This window comes from Leptopilina boulardi, unplaced genomic scaffold, assembly GCF_019393585.1.
Source record: "Leptopilina boulardi isolate dan_hultmark-lab unplaced genomic scaffold, ZJU_Lbou_2.1 LbouV2_216, whole genome shotgun sequence".
Lineage (NCBI taxonomy): Eukaryota > Metazoa > Arthropoda > Insecta > Hymenoptera > Figitidae > Leptopilina > Leptopilina boulardi.
In genome coordinates, this window is record NW_026137770.1 from 2,860,070 (window position 1) to 2,879,934 (window position 19,865).

At 26.0% G+C, this 19,865-nt stretch overlaps 1 protein-coding gene across 3 annotated transcripts in view; it reads left to right on the top strand.

Annotated features, from left to right (window-relative positions):
* Positions 1-4,936: 4,936 nt before the first annotated feature.
* Positions 4,937-19,865, top strand: part of LOC127279527 (filaggrin) — a 46,294-nt gene continuing 31,365 nt past the window's right edge. For 2 of the 3 annotated variants that reach the window (XM_051301929.1, XM_051301931.1), the window contains exons 1-2: positions 4,937-5,545; positions 17,094-18,643. In XM_051301929.1, the coding sequence (XP_051157886.1) occupies positions 17,105-18,643 (1,539 nt within the window). In that variant the 5' untranslated portion in view covers positions 4,937-5,545; positions 17,094-17,104. The remainder of the gene's footprint in view (positions 5,546-17,093; positions 18,644-19,865) is intronic. The other variant, XM_051301930.1, reaches the window with a different exon arrangement.

Sequence of the window (19,865 nt, forward strand, 5' to 3'; positions counted from 1 at the left end):
AAAATCGAAAATCAAAAATAACTTCGAATTTACCTGACATTGATAGAATATCACACATAATTATTATAATCGCATCAAAAAATTTACAAATTTCTTGGTTCATAACCTCAAAATTTTTTCGCACATAAGTGTTATATCCTTAATATTTTTTATGTTTCAATTGAGCTCACATAAACACGATTGCAAATAATCAATTATTCTAAAATTTGAAAACACTAACAACACTTGCTAGAAAAGATCAACAATGTGAAAAATATTCACGCACATGATCATGCTGCACTATACAACAATATAATAGATTTAACGACTTTTGTTACCTGTTGCAACCTACGCATTTTGTTAAAGCATCTCCACACACTCACACTTAATTTTAAGACAAAACTTTTCAATTAACTATCAATATTTTATAAAACGAAACAAACATTTCTAATAATTTAAGGATGAAATGAACTGTTTTGAAGTTTTTTTTTGCCGGCAACGACAACACCGGTAAAAAAATGGCGCGAAGCGGAGATAAAAGAAGACAACAACAAATTGGTCATAGAAACTTGATGAATATTATAGCACTAAATTAAATGAAACAACTTACCATTTGACGAAAATTAAAAGATTTACTTATAAATAAGACTTGAAAGCACAAACTTTTATTAAATCAAAACAATTTTCTGTTAAGTTTTTTAGCAAAATAAACGAGCGAAATTTTCATGAGCAAGGAATATCTCTATACACGAACGTGCATGTGGTGCCACCTATAGGACGATGAATGGACCCACAGCGAGTTCTCACTTTCGTCATCGGTAATTTCAAATTAATCAATAAATATTTAAAATTTTTATTTATTTATGTTTATTTTTAAATTTTTTTAATATTATATATTCAAATTAATATAAATTCTATTTTTCTCAAAAATTGGATAACTTTATAGTAAAATTAAGATGGAAAAAAATATGAAAAAAAAATTAGATAAATTTGTATTTTTGTGGTATTTTTAAATTAACAATTTTAAACGTATTATTATTTAAATTAATAGAAATTAAATATAAAAACAAGTACATATATTTATTATAATTTTTTTTCATTTTTTAAAAATAGCTTTTTCATTTTTATTTGTTGTTAGTAAATAGATAATAGAAATACCACGATTTGATAATTTTTTGTATAAATAAAACAAAATAAATAAAATTTATTTAAAAGATAAATAATTTTTCAAAAAAAATTTATTTAATTCAATAATCCTCTATTTTAGTTTTTGTTTTAATATTATATAATCGGAAATATAAAATCACAATTATTATAATTCGACCTAAGGAAAAAATTACTTTTTGGGATAATTTTCATTTTTTTTTTGTTTTCATTTTTTATTGTTAATATAAGAGATGCTAGTAGGATGCTGAAAGCAAAAGAAGAACAATATTCATATGATAAGACATTCTATTTAATGTACAACATTAAAATCCGGAAGTGTCGACAGACACACTACTGAGAATGAGATGAAATGAAAGATGAAAAAGTGCGTTAGTAGAGGTATTAAACGATGGAATAGAATGAAAAAAAAATTATAAAACTTCTCATGAGAGATGCATTGTTTCTTCAAATATATAGTTTATTCACGCATTTGCATCTATACAAAAATTCACTCAATTTTTTCCCATTTACGCAAAAGTTGAAAAAAATTTTAAAAAAACCTTACAAAAAAATTATCAAAAATTTATTATATAATGTACAACAAAATTGATAAGTAACAAAATTTTTTATAAGGTATTTTTTCCATCCAATGGAATTTCAATTTAAAAATTAATATTATTATTATTATTATTATTATTATTTATTTAATTTATTTACAAATTTTTATTTTATTAAATTTTCATTGACCAGAATTTTTATTTAAAACGAAATTTTCTTTTAACACGAATGGGGGGGGGGGGGAAAGGTTAGCCCATATAAAAAAAATTAATTATAGAATTTTAATTTTAAAGACTTTTATTAGGAAATAATTATTTTTTAAACAAATTTCCATTTTTCGAATTAGCATTTGACAGAATTTCTTTTCATACAAATTTTTATTTAATTATTAAATTGTAAATTGTACGAATTTTTAATTAATAAAATTTTTAAGACGCCGAATTTTCATTTATCCGAAATTACAAATGGCCGAACAAACAATCGACAGAAAGATTTGTAATTTCGGATAAATGAAAATTCGGCTTCTTAAAAATTTTATTAATTAAAAATTCGTACAAATAAAAATTCGAACAAATTAAAATTCGATGAACTGGAATTTCTGTCATTTAAAAATTCGAATCACATAAAAATTGGATTAAATGAGAATTCGCTTAAATTAAAATTTTTTTAAAATGAAAAATCATGTAAAGAAAATAACTGTAAAATAAAAATTCTGCCAAACAAAATTTGTAGCGAAAAATTTTTTTAACAATAGTGCTATTTAGTTATAACGATTTTTCATTAAATTAAATATCTAAATAACAAAAATTTTATTAAAACGAGTATATAAAGAAGTTGATATTTTTAAAAGAATACTTATTAAGCCCAATTATTATGTAAGAAAATTTTCATTTAGCAAAATTTATATTTAACCCAAAATCGAGACAAAAAAGTGTTTAGCAAAATTTTACATTAAAAAAAAAATTTATTAAGCCAAATTAGTAAAAAAAAAGTTTTATTTTAAAAGAATACTTATTAAGATAAATTATTATCTAACAAAATTTCTAATTAGCAGAATTCTTATTATGTCAAAATCGTGTTTTGCAAAATTTTACTCTAAATTTTCTAAATTTTATTCTTAATGTCTATTGAAGATAAACCTTAATTTTTATGAAATTTCATTTAGCTGAATTCCATTTTTGTTAAACTTTTGCAATAGATTGTAATCTTAAAATGATAAATTTTAAGCTAACAATAGTGCGTCACGAAAATAATTTCGGCAAAATAAAAATTGGAACAAATAAATATTTAGTTAAATAGAGATTTTGTTGTTGAAAAATTATATGTTAATTGAAAATTCGGCCTAATAAAAAAATGTGAAATATAAATTCTGCGTTTGATTGAAATTCTAACTAATAAATTTGATCTAATATAAAATACTGTTAAATGGAAATTCGGCTTTTTTTTTATTTTAAATCATTTTTATTTGGTTTAAATTAAATTTTATTGTGCGTTAAATAAAATTTTATTTGTGCTAATTAAAATTTTTTATTTAAAATATAAATAATAAGTTATTATGCTCTGAGACAAGTAAATTTTTAATTGATTCAAATAAAATTTATTTGTCTTAAACGCAAGTAAAAGTTTTCTCTGTGTGTGAAAAAATAAAATTCTGTTAATTAAACATTTGAACCTCCTGAATATTCTCATTAAATTCTACATTTTACAAAAATTTCATTTGACAAAAAAAAACGTTTTGCCATAAATCAAATCTGATATAAAACTTATTTGACATAAATCGTATATATATTACAGAATTCTTACTTCAGAATAAGTGACATATGAGTTTTATGCGTCAAAAAGGTTTTTGTCAAGTGAGATTTATGTCAAATAAGTTCTTTTATGTTAGAATCGAAATTTATATGGTATTTAAGGTTTATGTCAAATAAAACTTGTGTCAATTGAATTTGAATTTTATGTCAAGTGGGATATTATCGATATTTATGCGCTTCAAAAAATTCACTTTTTAAGTGAAAATTATTACACTCAGAGATATGTTTTATTTTAACCAAATAAAATATATTTGAATTAAATATAAACGTACATTTATCTCACAGCCTACTAGCCTATTTATTTGGCGTAAATAAATTTTTTTATTTAAATCAAATAAAAATTTATTTAAATCAATTAAAAATTTATTTGAATCAAATAAATATTTATTAGGCTGTGAGACAAATATATCATTTCACTGGGTGTATTTCTAAAATTAAATTTTGCTAAATAAAAATTCCTTTAAATAGATATTTGATAGAAATCAATATACATAGAAATCGATAGTGAATAAATTTGCTGTTACACCCCAGAGAAATATTTTATTTGCATTTATTTAAGACAAATAAAATTTATTTAAATCAACAATAAAAATACAGTCTAATAATTTTTTAGACAAATATATGTATTCTCAAGGGTGTAAAAATAATATCACTGAAAAAAATGTATTCAATTCATATAATCAGTTAGTTGAATATTAACCTCTGTATAAAAAAAGAAAACATATATTTGTCTCAGAGCTAAATAAATTTTATTTAAAACAAATAAAAAAAGTTATTATAGGACTCTGAGACCAAATATATTTTTATTTGATTGAAATAAATTTGATTTGTCTCAGATAAATGCAAATAAAATATTTCGTACATATACACGTTAGAAAAAAAAACTTAAAAAGAAATTTTAAACAGTTCCCGAAAAACATTATATAAACGTGCCGAAGTCAATTCCAAAAAATTTGAAATGCTTCGCAAAAACCGAGAAGAAAAAAATTAAAATTCCCGAAATTTTCAAGGGTCTCCCCTCAAAAAAAAAAAAGAGAAAGAAAGAAAACATGATTTGAACACGTTTCTTTTTTTCAAAGAACTTATGGAAATGCCCCTTTTTTTTAGGAAATGGAAAGTGTGACATTCTAACCCAGTAAAGAAAATTCAGAATGCACCGGAAAAATGGGTGTAATTTTTAAGCGTAAAATGAGCGGATGAACTCTCCCTCGACCCATCGCAGGGTCCCAAGAACAAATCGGACCCGCATCCTAGTGTATGAAGTTGCCGTTTAAAAATGATCAATATAGTGGGGAGAGGACGCTGTAAAAATTGCCTGGCCGCAGGAGTGTGTTGGGCCCTTGGAGAGTTGTTCTTTGTGGTTCTTTGGTGGGGGAAAGGATGAAGGGGGGTTAAAAGGGGGGGAGGGCAAAAGCACATTCCAAGGCAGCATGCCTGTCAGTGAAGGTGGTGGTGGTGGATACAGCTGCTCTTCTTCTCCTCTCCCGATATCGCACTCTTCGAATAATCCTCCTCAACAGTCAGGTATAATATACCTTTCTTCTTTATTTGCCTCCAGTCAGATTCTAGGCCCATTCCTCTTTCTTAATTTTTCCCAACTGGCCCAATTTTTATATATGTATAACCTTTCCCTCCGGTAACTTTAGTTGCGCGCAGTGTTCAGTGCGCTTGGGTTTCTTGACATCGCAAAATATCCTTGTGAGAAAGCAACATTATTCTTTGGATATACACTCTCCTTTGATTTTTCAAACCGATATAAACTTTTTGCGTGACTCGATTAATTCTTTTTTTTTCTAATAAAAGAATTCAAATTCGTGAAATGTAGACAAAATTGGTTTTTTTTAGTGGAAAATTATTCTTTTTTTTTTTTGGTGAATTTTACCCTTTGTGTGGTGTTTTTATTCTATTGCCGATGTGTGGGATCGAGTTTTAAAACGTGCAGTGATCGTTAAGCATGTGGAACCAAGATCGGTGGGAGCGAACGATCGAAAGTAACGACTGATCGAATCGAATGTGGATTTGGTATTATACCTGGCAATTTTACGAATAAGGTAAACGATATAAAACCATTTTCTATATACCGGTTTTTTGTTGTATATTTTTACATTTTTTTTTGTCACTTTAACATGAAAAAAAATGAAGACATTCTTCAATTATAATGTACAGCGAAATAAATGTTTGATTCAAATAATCGATTGACTATTATCAAATAAATATTTACTTGAAGAAAATAATTTTTATTTAAATTAAATAAACTTTATTTGAACCAACAATTTCTGTATTTTGAAACAAATAACATTATTGACTCTATAATTATTTAATAAAAATAAATATCGATAATAATCAAGTAACCGAATATTTGTATTAAAACACATTTGTTCAGTGTATACATGGTATCCTCTTGAGGGAGGGTGGGGGGATAATTTTTTTTTCTCTTTTTTTCACAGTTTTACTTTTCTAATTTTGTGCGAGTAAAATTGTCAATAATTAGAGAATAAAAATTATTTAAAAAATAAAAATGAATAGAAAAAAATTAAAAATCACCATAGGACAAAAATTTATTGAAAAAAATTCAATTAGTTCAATAAATTTTAGGAATTAAAGATATTTTTTAAAAATCTTAAAATATTTAATTACATTAAATAATTAATTTAATTATTTTAAAAAATTATATTATTGTGAATATTGAACTTATAGATAAACTCTCATTTGGTCCATGAAAGTTCAATATTAATTAAAAATAAATCAAAATGAAAAGAAAAGAATAAAAATTCTTTCTTTTCTTTTTTGTTATTTCAAACCCATAGAAAGAAGAGATTATAAATATTTATTTATATATTTTAATGGCAATAAAGAATTATTTTTATTTTTTAAGTTTGCGAGAAAGAAAATTGTAAAAACTTTTGTAAAAGTACACAATGGAGAAAATAAATCTTATACTGCGACAATAAAGAAAAAAATCTATAATGAAATAAAGAGAATGGGGGGCAAAAAATATTCCTTTGTTGTCGTTAAAATTTATTATTTACATTGAAAAGTCTATTAAAAGCTATACTTTTCTGTATAGTAGTAAATATTTCAAAAAAGTTACCAAAAGTATCTTAAAAAGCATTAGCTGCTTAAGTTATTAAATGGCTATTTAAGATGCTTTTAACTACTCCAAAAAAAAAAAAATTTCTTTTTGCACTGTAATAAAATTATGATGTAGGGTAATTAAGAATATAATTTTTCCTTTTTAAGCTGATTGGATATTAAGGGGGGAACACCAGTTGTAACTCAAAAAATAATGCTTTTTTCAAGAATATTTTCCAAAAGAACAATGAATCTTTTTAAAGAATACTATTTATTAGTTAAAAGTACATGTAAAAAGCTGTAATTTAAAAGAAAAAAAAAATTTTTTTAACAAAAACTTTTGGAGATATGAGCCATTGAAGTGGCGTCTTAAGAAAAAAGGCGAATTGCGGTGACCAGCATTCTGCAAGTATACTTCGTCTGAAATACAAAAATGAAATTGATTTACATTTATTATAAGATTATCTAGTTCGTGATCGAAGGATTTAAAAAAAAAAAAAAATTTGACAAAATGGCGACCTGTCAAAGTCAAAAGTATGATTTTCGTTAAAAAAATACGGTCGATTTTCAGCTATATAAAAAAAAGTTTTGATTAAAAAAAAAAATCCTTCGATCACGAACTAGACTTATATGTGTAAATGAAGCACACTAAATTTTAAATAAATCGGTTTAATGGTATTCGAGTAATCGTGGTCACCGACTTGGAAAATGTCATTTTGAGAAAAACGCATTAAAAGTTTCAACTTACTTTTTTTTGTTCAGAAGAAATTTTGTTTCTAAGTTACAAAGAGTCATCGATTCCTGGACCATATAATAACTCTTCCGCAGTGGTTGCCGTTTCTAAATCATAGGAAAAGGCCATCTGTCGTTAGGGTCAGGTATGGCTGGCCACCTTGTATGAAGCCACGGGACGCGCCGCTGCAGTGTTCTGTATATCTCATTTATTTTTCACCGGATCAACTTTGAAATTTACAGACACATTTCTAAATATGTATACTTTAAGAAAATGCACCAAAAAAAAAATCGATTTTTCGAAAGTTACAACTGGTGTTCCCCCCTTAAAGTAATTTCTTTTTTATTATAGTTTTCATTTTCAGTTTATGAATAAATACCAACGTTATAATTTAAAAATTTTTTGTAATGAAAATTTTGTTCATTCAAACGTTCAGAATTAATAATTTTAAATACCCGTGCAAAAATTGCCACTTTTCATACCGATTACTAATTATAATAATAATAATTAAAAGTTACTAATAAATAGTAAAATTTTACTAATTTATAAGCAAAAAGTGAGTCACTAATTTAAATTAATAAACATTTTTACTAATTCAGATTTAGAGAGTAAACGAAACAATTATTCAAATAATTTTTTCAACTTTTATTTCAATTTCATTTCATAGGGTACGTGTTTTTTTAAATGCAGATTCATAAAATAAAATAATATTGATTAATTTTATTGTTTTATTTATCAACTAGAGATAAGTACACGGGAAAAAGAGAAACGTTGGATTAATACCGTTTTCCGATTGGTTCAACGTCAGTGGGCCCTGTCACGATTTCGGCATTGATTCAACAGACTTTTACTGTTGAACCTACTGTCCATCTATTGTTACAAGTAAGTTGATCCAACAGACACTGCCTACAGCGCTCCTTGCCGTTGAACCAATCGGAAAACGGTATTAATCCAACGTTTTTCTTTTTCCCGTGTAATTATAATTTTTTGAAAATTACAATTACTATAAGATCGGGCAAATTACCAAGGCCCTGGTCGGGTTCCAACCAGGATTCCAGATCGAGCAAATTGGCATGGCCCCGGTCGGGTTCTCTGTTTCATTTCGATCGGGCCCGGTCAAATTTTCTGCACGAGTAATTTTTTGAGAAATTAAGTAACAAATATTTGTTGCATAAAATTTTTTTTTTTAATTATTAATTTAATAAAGTCCACAACGTTTATGATTAACAATTAGAAAACAAATTATATTTTTAAAGACAGAAAGTTGTAAAATTTTTTATCTGAAAAAAATGTTTTTTATAATTTGTTACTTAATAAATAGTGCAAGAAATATTTTTGAGCCGAAAATTATAGAATTATTTTCAATAAAAAAAATAGTTTTTTAAAAATCGTCGATTATATATAATTAAATTAAAAAATTGTAGTTTTTAAAATTAAAACATCGTTCGATAAAATAAGGCAAAAATTATTGTTTAAATCGTGAAAAAAATTTCCTAAGTTAAATTTAAATTAAAAATTTAAGCTTTTTTAAAAATTCTCTTGTAATAATTTGTGATAAAATTTACAAAAAATCTTTAATGTCATTGTAGTTTAAATAAATTTAAATAATTTAAATGCTTTTTAATATGATTCTGCATAAAATGTTTTCCACACACTTTTTACGATAATAATATAATTTTTTACAAAATTCTATTATCTATTTTAAAAAAAAAATAATATTATCTACAAATGATTTTGTATTTTGTTTTCTTATATAAAGAAAAAAAATCATTATACACTCTCTGTGATTTTGATATATTTTGCATTTTTTTTACCATTATAAAATGAATGTATACAAACTACATTATTCGCTATTATCGACCATTACGTCCATTGTTTCGTGAAACAAAAATCCCAAAGTGATTTATTTCAGGCGTAACTTGTACTGAAGTTTGTCCAATTACAGTCATCAATTTCAAACTCTTTAAGATATCTTTTACATCCAAAAGATCCAACTCTAAGTGATAAGATACACCACCCACGGCGATTAAAATAAAATATGCTTTCAACGAAATATATCAAATTAAATTTGCATTTAATATTTTTTCAATAAGTATCTATATGGAGATAATTTTTATACAAATATAACTCACACCGTACTTAATCTTTTAAAACGCATTTTTTTTTTTAATAATTAGCAAAAATATAGAAAAGCTAATAAGTTTTTAAATAGCTTTTAAACGATTAGTGATTTTTTTTTTACTTTGATAACATTTTTGATAATAAATTATTTTTTTTGTAACTCATTTTCGTATGACTATTTTTATTAAATAAATTTTTAATATTTAAATTTTTATTCAATTATATATGTTATTAATTATAAATTACCTATTTATTATAATATTTAAATCAGATTGTTGTAAAATATTTTAAAGTATTATTTACAAAATTATTTTATTTCTTAATTTCACTAAATAATAAAAAAGTTGTTGAAATAATATCTAATTATTTGAAAAAAAGTATAAAAATATTTCCTACATAATTAATTATAATAATTGTCTCGCTGAATAAGGAACTACATACAACAATGACTAATAAATAACTGAGTTAATTAATTATTATTACATACTATACACAATATCAACTTAATTATTCTATTGTGATATAAAGTTGTATTTTTTACAAAATTACTTTTTTCTTATATTAATACTGTCGTTAAAAATTTATAATTACGAAATCAGAAGAATTTTTCTATTTTCTTTATTATATATTCATTATTAAAATAAAGTTCTTATTTTTGTGATATAAAAAAAATATTGTACGACGCCTTCAGGGGATTCAAAAAGAGAAAAGATTCTATCAGAATTCTTAAACATGTGATTCATGGAAAATAATTATTTATCCAAAGATTTTTTCTAAATTAAATTATATATATATATATATATATTATTAATATATGTTCGAAAGTCGAACGTCGTCTCTGTATACTTTTAGAAAATGAAAAAAGGGAGAGCCAAAAAAAAGCACAAATTTCCGAAAGCGATATTCGCTGTGGATGGATGAAAAAAAGAAATACAAACACCGTTATACTCGGATTGCGATGAATTTCGCGATTAAGTTAACCACACATTGAAAATACATCTCTGTCAGTTTCGGGCTTGTAAAAATTCTTAAAACAATATTTTTTGATAATTGCCATGCAATTAATCTACAATGTCCGTTTTTCAGGAAATTTTCTTTTTTTTTCATTTACCAGCGCAAATAATTTATTAATTATTGCTTAGATATGTATGAGAAACTAATAATAATAATAATAAAAATAATAATAATAAATTATACTATAATCTAAATATCATTTAACTGAAAAAAAAGGCTTGGTTGTCCCAACCAAACTTTAGTTAAGACAATAAAAATCTTTTTTTCTAATTTTGGTTGTGTCAACCAAAGTTTGATTGAGAGAATCAAAATTTTGTTGAGGCAACAACAAAATTTTGATTATTTAAAGTCACGTGATTCTTGTATTTTCACATATAAATATTCTCCTCAGGTTTTCTCGCAAAATATTTGATAGATTGAGCTAAAATTTTCTGGAGAACTCAAAAATATTATAAGAATTCGTTGCTATATGTCCCAGAGTATTAATATTTTATTACAAAATTTATTTTTAAAAAATTTCTTATTTATGGAAGGACTAAAATCGTATTGTCGCCATACTGAATTTCCCTGAATAATATGCAATATTTTAAAAATAAATTAAAATAATAATACTCTTGGGACGCATAACAGCGATTCCTTATATTATTTTTCAGTTCTCTATAAAATTTTAACTAAATGTATCAAATATTTTGCCAGAAAACCTGCGGTGTATATTTTCATGTGAAATCACAATAAACACATAACCTTAAATACTACTTTGTGGGCAAAAAACCATGTTCGTTCTAAAAAAGGTCTTAAGAACGTTTTTAGAACGTTTCATGTCCACCAAATAATGTTCTTAAAATGTTCCAGAACATTATTTGGCGGACATGAAACGTTCTAAGAACGTCCTTAAAACGTTTTTAGAACGAACATGGTTTTTTGCCCACAGGGTAGAACCAAAGAAACGTTTTATTATCAAAACCAAATCCTCTTTTCGATCATTAAAAAAAAATAATTTAAATGAAACTATAATAAATAAAGTACAAAATTATCCCACAATCATTATTTTGATCAACAACCTTATAATTAATATTTAAAAAAAAGAAAAAAAAAAATAATAGTTGTCAAGAAATATGAAAAGTTCTTGAAATCGAACATTGACCTTTTCAAGAAGGCGATTTTGTTCCGACAGTTCAAAGAGTATAAAGCACCGTTTCTCTCGAAGGATTGAAATAAATCGAATAGCTTAGATTGTTTCAATGACGTGTCTTTGAAAAGATTAAAATCTCATCCAGAAATATCAATAATATAAAATAATAATAATAATAATTACATATATATATATATAGATAAGCGAAACTGGTTAATAATCCGGTCCAAGTTCACGTCAATTATTAATCATATATTTTATAATCAAAATTTCAATTCACTCAAATAAATTAAATGTGTGCTGATTATAATTAAAATGCGGAGAGAGGGAGAGGATATGCGAAGCTGCGATATTCAAATACTGGTTTATGATGTCAGTTGGGAATTAAACTTCGAGCACGAGATTATTTATTACTGAAAATTGGTAACGTTTACCTTAGAGTGAATTATTAAATCATAAATTCTATATGCAATTTTGGATTATTTGATCGTTATACATATCATTTCCTCTATACATATAATACTTGTCACAATTTTTACATATATATATATATATATATATATATATATATATATATATATATATTAATAGTCAATTTTAAATTTTTCATCAAATTTTAACAAAATCGATTATTATGGGTTGTTTCATCCTGATTTAAAAAAAAACGATTTAAGGTCAGATCAAAGACGATGCGATTTTCCCATTGAAGCTCTATGTAAAAATTGCATCGACTTTGACCAACCCTTAAAGAAAAATTTTGTTTATCCAACAGGTTTCTCATTTTATTATCATTTTTTTAATCAAGTACAAAAAAAAATGCAAATTTGTTCTTTTACAGGGTTACGACAAAAATTTTATTTTTTCCTGATTTCAATTTAAAATTTTTTCCCTTTCCCTAATGAAAATGTTTTAAGAGGTTTTGAATTATAAAAAATTAAGACAATTTTTAGAAGAAAAAGTTTGAATTGAAAATTTTTTAAATTTGCCCAGTAACCAAACTAAATAAATTTTTTTTTCTTGTGTTCTATATGTTATATAAGACGTTATATATTAGATCACTCCCTTAAAATGTAAAAATTTTCATGATCCAATAATTTAAAATAAAAAAAAAAGAAATTGAAATTTATTGATAGGCAACAATAAATAATAATGAAAGTTGAATAGACAGTATTTTGTGAAGGTAAATTTTGTTCATTGTAACAAAAATACAATGAAAAGATATAAAAAAAAATCATACACAATTTATAAAAAGTTGTAAATTGAGAATCGTTTTCAATATTTTCCCCTATCTATATAAATTGACAATAAAGAAACGAAATAAAAAGTAATTTAAAATCCGATAATAAAATGTCTTTTGCGTGAATAATTTTTTTTTTTTTTTTTGATCCCTCTAATAAAATCTTGTGATTGTGTGCTATTTCTTTTTCTTACCTATATATAAAACTTCATTTCATTAGTCTTTTGAAAGTTTTTACTTTTACTTTTCAAATGAATAAAGAGAAAAAGGACGGAAGTACATTTATATATATATATACCCAAGTAGAAATGTGCCACTGGCATAGTACTGACCCAACACTGCCAGTCAGTATAACAGTACTGACTGCCGTACTGGGCCAGTAGTGGACCAACCCTGGCTGGTAACGCTGTCCAGTACTGATTTTGTCCCGCTCACCAGTACTAACGTAGTACTAGAATAATACTGGCATAATACTGGCAAAGTACTCATCCGGACTTAAAATCTCACTTTTTTACAAAATGCTAAAACACGCTTTCCAATGCAAATTTCATCCTTATTAGCTTATTACTCCCATTTTTACCACGATCAGGTAATGTGAAGCCAATAATAGTTAATGTTATTTAGAATATATAAAATATTATTAACAATAAATAATTAAAATAATAATTATCATTTATATTAATTAAATTATTTTATTTTTAATAAATTATTTTACAAAAAATAATTTGTGTTGTAAATTTTTTTATTTTTTTAAATTCATAATATTTAATTTTTTTTACTTTGCACTTATACTTAATTTAATAATTATTTAATAATTGATATTACACATGAACAAATATTGTACTTATAACACTTAAAACTAAGAACGAAAAATCTCGCACGCATGGGGGATCGAACCCTAAACCCTTAGAACGCAAGTCAGATACGCATACCGCACAGCCGCGCTGGCTTGAAGTGCTGACTTGAAGTAGTTCACCTAATACAAAAGTTTTGTTTTCAAAGTTTGTATTATCTATTGATCACGAAAATAAAATGAATTTATTCTTAAATTTTTTAAACTCACAAAATTTTTTCAATTTTTACAAAGATTTAATGAAATAAAACTGGATATCAATTTCAGTTAAATATTTTTAATAAATTATTTTTACCGTAAATAATATTAAAACAGACAAAAATGATTGATGAATTACATAATTAAAAATAAGTTAATAAAAGACAACTGTAAAATATGAATGGTAAAAAATTTTTTAAATTTAATATTTAATTATTAATAATATTTAAAAATTACAGTGAAAAAATTACATTTGCTTTATTTTTAAAACTATTAGAAAAAAATTCTCAACTTATTGTTATTGTATGCATGATAAATAACTTAATGCACATATTTCAATGAGTACTAAAATAACTAAAAAAACATAAATATATTTTATATAGGTATATAATAATACATTACAATTACATCCAAAATTTTGAGGGAAAGTATTCGAAAGAAATTAATATACATTTTTTTAAATAAAAAATCATCGTTTTCTACCTATTGGAATAATTTAAAGACTTTTTCATTTAATGATTTTTATCACCGACATAGTACTGATTCGGTGTGAATGACAGTGTACTGCCAGTACTTGTTTTAATATTTTTTTACCTCCGACATAGTACTGATTCGGTGTATTAGTCAGTACACTGCCAGTACTGAAAGTCAATACCGACAGCCAGTATTGGATCAGTACCATGCCGGTGTTTAATTACGGCGAGCTACGGATATTTCTACTTGGGTATATATATATATATATACTATCATAAATATCGCATTATTCGAAATCTCATGTTGTCTCATCCACTGTTTGACACGAATAAAAAGGACATACTTCTCAGTTGGGAGTCATATTTTCACTTCGAGGGATGAAACTTTGCAGTGTGAATCGAATAAAGAAAATTTTCTGTTTATTATTCTCATCTCCCCCTCCCATCTCCCTCTAAGTTACTTGACCGATGACAGCAGATGCGAAACTTTTCTTTTCAAGAGAGTAAAATGTGGAAGGTTGAAACCGTGCGCCTCGGAAATTCCATTGAAAACCACACTGAATTCGAGTGTATTTTAAATATACTTTGACTAATATTTTTTTTTTCTTTTCTCCTTTCTGTCTTCTTCGAAAACAACGTACCCTTGTTAAAAAGTCGATTCTTTTGAATAAAAAAGAAAAAAGATCAGACTTTGAAAAAGTTTAATTATTTAACAAAAAAATCAATATTTTATTGAAAGTATTATTAAATGTTGCTGGTATGCAGTAACATCAGAAAAATCACAAAACATTTTTTAAGTTTCAACAAAGCAAATTTAAATTAAGATCTTAAAGATTATGTTGTAAAAGTTTAAAATTTTTCTCTAAATTAATTATTATTTTTTAATAATTTTAATTAAATTCTTCACAAATTCAATTATTTAAAATTAATTTTTAATATTAAAAATTTTATGAAATTGAATAATTGTTTACAATTAAAAAAAAAAACAAATAAAATTATCACAAATTTCAATTTAAAATCTTAAAAAATTTAATTATATGTTTAAAATTTTAATTTTTTTTGTTTAATTTCTAATAAATTCTTCATCAACAGAAATTAATAAAAATTTGAATTAAAATTCACTTGAAGTTCAATTAATTTCAAAAATCTGAATTATAAATCTTTGAAAATTCAATTACTTTCAAAAAATGTTATCTAAAATTATTCGATAAATTATTTTCAATTCTGTAAAATTTAATTATAGTCTAAAATTAAACAAAACCTTTTGAAATTTAATTATTTAAAATTTTATTAAAATTATTTAAATTCAATTATTTCTAAAAATTTCAATTATAACTTTTCCAAAGTTCAATTATTTTGAATAATTTTAATATTTTTTTAAAAATTCAATTATTTAAAAAAGTTTCTAATAAAAACTTTAAAACTGAATTGTTGTCAGAAATTTTTTTTTTTTAGAAATTTGTCCTACGATGGGTATACTAAGGTTTTTTGGTCGCTGAATCCAAGTTTAAGGTCAGATTTAAAAAATTCAAAATGGCGGACCCAATATGGCGGAAAAATTAAAAATTGATTCGATTCGTTCGAAATTCGGTACTAGGGGGTTTTAGGGGTCGCTGAATCCAAATTTGAGGTCAGTTTTAAGAAATTTAAAATGGCGGATCCAATATAGCGACCTAATTTGTCGGAAAAACTTAAAATTGATTCGATTCGTTCAAAATTTGGTACTAGGGGTTTTTTGGAGTCGCTGTATCCCATTTTGAGGTCAGATTTAACAAATTCAAAATTTGTATTCATAGACCTCAAAAACCCCCGAGTACCGAATTTTGAACGAATCGAATCAATTTAAAAATTTTCCGCAATATTGGGTCCGCCATTTTGAATTTTTTAAATCTGACCTCAAATTTGGATTCAGCTACCCCAAAAACTTTTAATACGATGATATGATATTTTTTCGGAAACTATTTTTTAGACCGTTTTGAACCTACAAACGATTTTTCTACTGGACTGCGAAGGGGTTAATTAAAATTTTTTAAATTTATGTCTTCGATTCTGAAATATTCGAAATAAATTTTCTTGATAATATTCCTAATAAAATTAATATTAAATTTAATTAAAATAAACAAATCGACTAAAACGACTTTTTTTCGCCTTAAAGTCGATTCAAGGATTAAATATTTTTGGAAACTTTTTTTTTAAATTAGTTTTGAATTGGTAAGATACGTATTTTCGAATTTTGAACTAATTAATAAGGAGTTTATTAAATTTATATAGGTATCGATATAAAAAACGGTTTGCATAACTCGATTCGCCTATAGGTATACATATCTGAGAGGCCAGATTACATCATAAATGCAGGGTTAATTACTCCTCGCCGTGAGAATTACTGAGCAAGCAGAATATAACACGCTTGTGCATTTCATTGCTGACAGCTTGAACCAAAACTATCATTCACTATTAATGGATCCCTATATCTGTTTTTATTGTCTCCCATGAACGTGTCGCCAACCTTGTCGACATTCTAACAGGTTATTGAAAACCATAACATATTTATTGATCAGAATAAACATCAATTTCGACTTTTAAATTTCATATTCATATCTCATGTAAAATACATATGTCCATATTGGATATATACTGTGCGCGCGAACAAGAATCTATGATTAATATGTGTTGTCTTTTATTTCCACATAAAATATTTATACTTGAGATACAAAAACAACTTTCTTTTTAAAAATTATAAAATAATTATGTGAATTTTTGTTTTAGATTAAAAAACAATGTCGAGTGATCAGGATTCATGTGAAGGTTCATCCCAACTTGCCTGTCAATGTTCGACGATAATGAATGTCGATTCAATACGTCAACGTGACAGTAGATCAGAAAGAAATCTCGGTAGTAAGAGAATATCAAAAATACAAGATCTTTCTCGAGATTTGGAAACTCTACAAAATATGTTCGAACCAATTAGACATCGTGATACATCGCCCTCAATTATTCAGGAAAATCAACACGATAATTCAAAAACGATGGACAATGAAACAATTGTAATATCATCATCATCATCACCAATTGAAGTTCAAAATGACATGTTCTCTCGATATGGACATACAGTTTCCTCCAGTCCACACAATATGGATTCATCATCACGTAATCTTACAAACCATCATCAGGAGGCTGATAATAATCCACATCGTCAATTATCCAGTCCTGGTTCACTACTCGACTCAAATTCCTCAGATCTCAATGAAATGTCATTAAACGATCTGGAAAATGACATTGACGACAATGAGGATGACAACGACGATGATATTAATTCCACAAAGGAGAAAATTAAAATGCAGGTACTTTATCACGAACCTGGTGTACACAGTCATCTTCTCAGCGAGGCACACATCTATCAACACGAGAAACCCTGCAATCGTGACAACTATAGCAGAGGATCAAATTCAGATATTGGCGATGGTTTAATGAATTTTCAACACCATCGACAGCACTCTCATCATCGTAAAATCTCTGGCCTTTCTCACCATCAAGCGAGTAATCATTCTTGTGGAACCTCAAATCTCAGTAGTTACGCTTATAGAACTTCTGGTTCATTGGTCACGACACCAAGTCCCAGTCCAATGAACCGGGAGAATATCTATCATCATCCTGGTTCACCGACGAACAATAATTTGGCTCTACTTGAACCGGGAGTACATCATCGAATGGTTGGCAGTAGAATTAGTTATAATCATCATCATCATCATCAATATCATCAAGGAAATATTGATCCTTCGGGACATCATCATCATCATCATCATCATAATAATCATCATGGTGCGAGTGGAACTTCCTCAAATTCAAGTTTAATAAATCATGGAAGTTCACCAACGACTGTTCATCGTCATGTTGTGAATATCAATAGTAGTTTATCGACAACTCCACTCATTAGTCATCATCATAGAAGTTCCTCGGGCAGTCTTACTGGGAATTCGACCACTAATCATCACCACGTGAGTTCCGGCATTTCTTGTGAATCTTCATCTTCAAATACAAATACGCGAACGCACAGTCGACTTGATCATTTTCACGATCATCGTCATCATCAACAACAACAGCAGCAACAACAACAACAACAACAGCAACACCATCATCATCACCTACAGGCGGTTCACGCGTTGCACTCGACGTTACCGGATACGAGGCCAAGGGAGAGAACACCCTCGAGTCTAGATCATCATAACAGACGACTCTCTCATGTGCATGCACATGGATATTCGCACTCGCAAAATGATGCCAAGCACTCGACTCTCGTGGGAATTAATAGTATTCAGGTGAGTAATGTTAATTTAGGAAAAAAAAATTTATTCTATTAATTTAATTTTGTAGACGCATGAAAAGGTTCTAAAAATCAATTGTTAGAATTTTCATTTAATAGCATTTCATTAGATATAATATATGGGTGATTCTCTCAAAAAGGACAAATTACATTCAAAAATAATAAAATTGATTGAAATTATTAAAAATTCTGTTAGCCATACGTTCAGATTTAACAATTTTCAATCGGATCACTAAAGAAAAATTTTAAAAAAAGGCCAAATAACTGAAATATTGAATAAAATCTGATGTTACCGAGGGGAGTTTTAACACTATTTTTCATTCAATAATTCAGTTATTCGACCTTTTTTTTGAAATTTTCATTAGTGATCCGATTGAAAATTGTTAAATTTTATCGTATGGCTGGCAGATTTTTAGTAATTGAAATTAATTTTATTCAGGGTTGCCTGAAATCAGGGAAATGTCAGGGAATTTAATAAAAAGCGCTGGAAAAATGTTGTAAACCTAGATTTCTATTAAAATATTCATTTATGAATTTATATAACAAAATAACAATTTTACAGAATTATTTGTAGAATTTTTATTTGAATCAATCAAAAATTATTAAGAAAACCAACTTTTGTTAAATAAAAATTTTGTTATATAGAAATTCTTTTAATTGGAAATTATGTTAATAAAAATACTTTTAAGTGAATATTTTCATAAATAGAAATTCTACAAAATCAGAATTTTGTTAAATAGAAATTTTTCGATATTAAAATTAGACACATTATAGAATTTTTATTTATCCAAAATTGCAAAAATGTCCAAACAAATAATCGATATAAAGATTTCGGCGCGATTTTTAAAATCAACCAATCACAATTCTATAAATAATTTTTGATTGGTTGATTTTAAAATTCGCGTCTAAATCTTTCTGTTGATTTTTTATTCGGTCATTTGCAATTTCGGACAAATGAAAATTCTATCAATTAGAAATTGTGTTAAATAATTTTTGATTAAGTATACATAAATTCTGTAGTATGAAAAATCGGTTAAATGGAAATTCTATGAATTAATAATTCAAGCAAATAAAAATTCATCAAATACCAAAAATTCCAATTCTCCGAATTTTTATTTGTTCGAATTTTGAATTAATAGAATTTTTAAGACGCTGAATTTTCATTTATCCGAAATTACAAGTGGCCGAACAAAGAATCAATCGAAAGATTTCGGCGC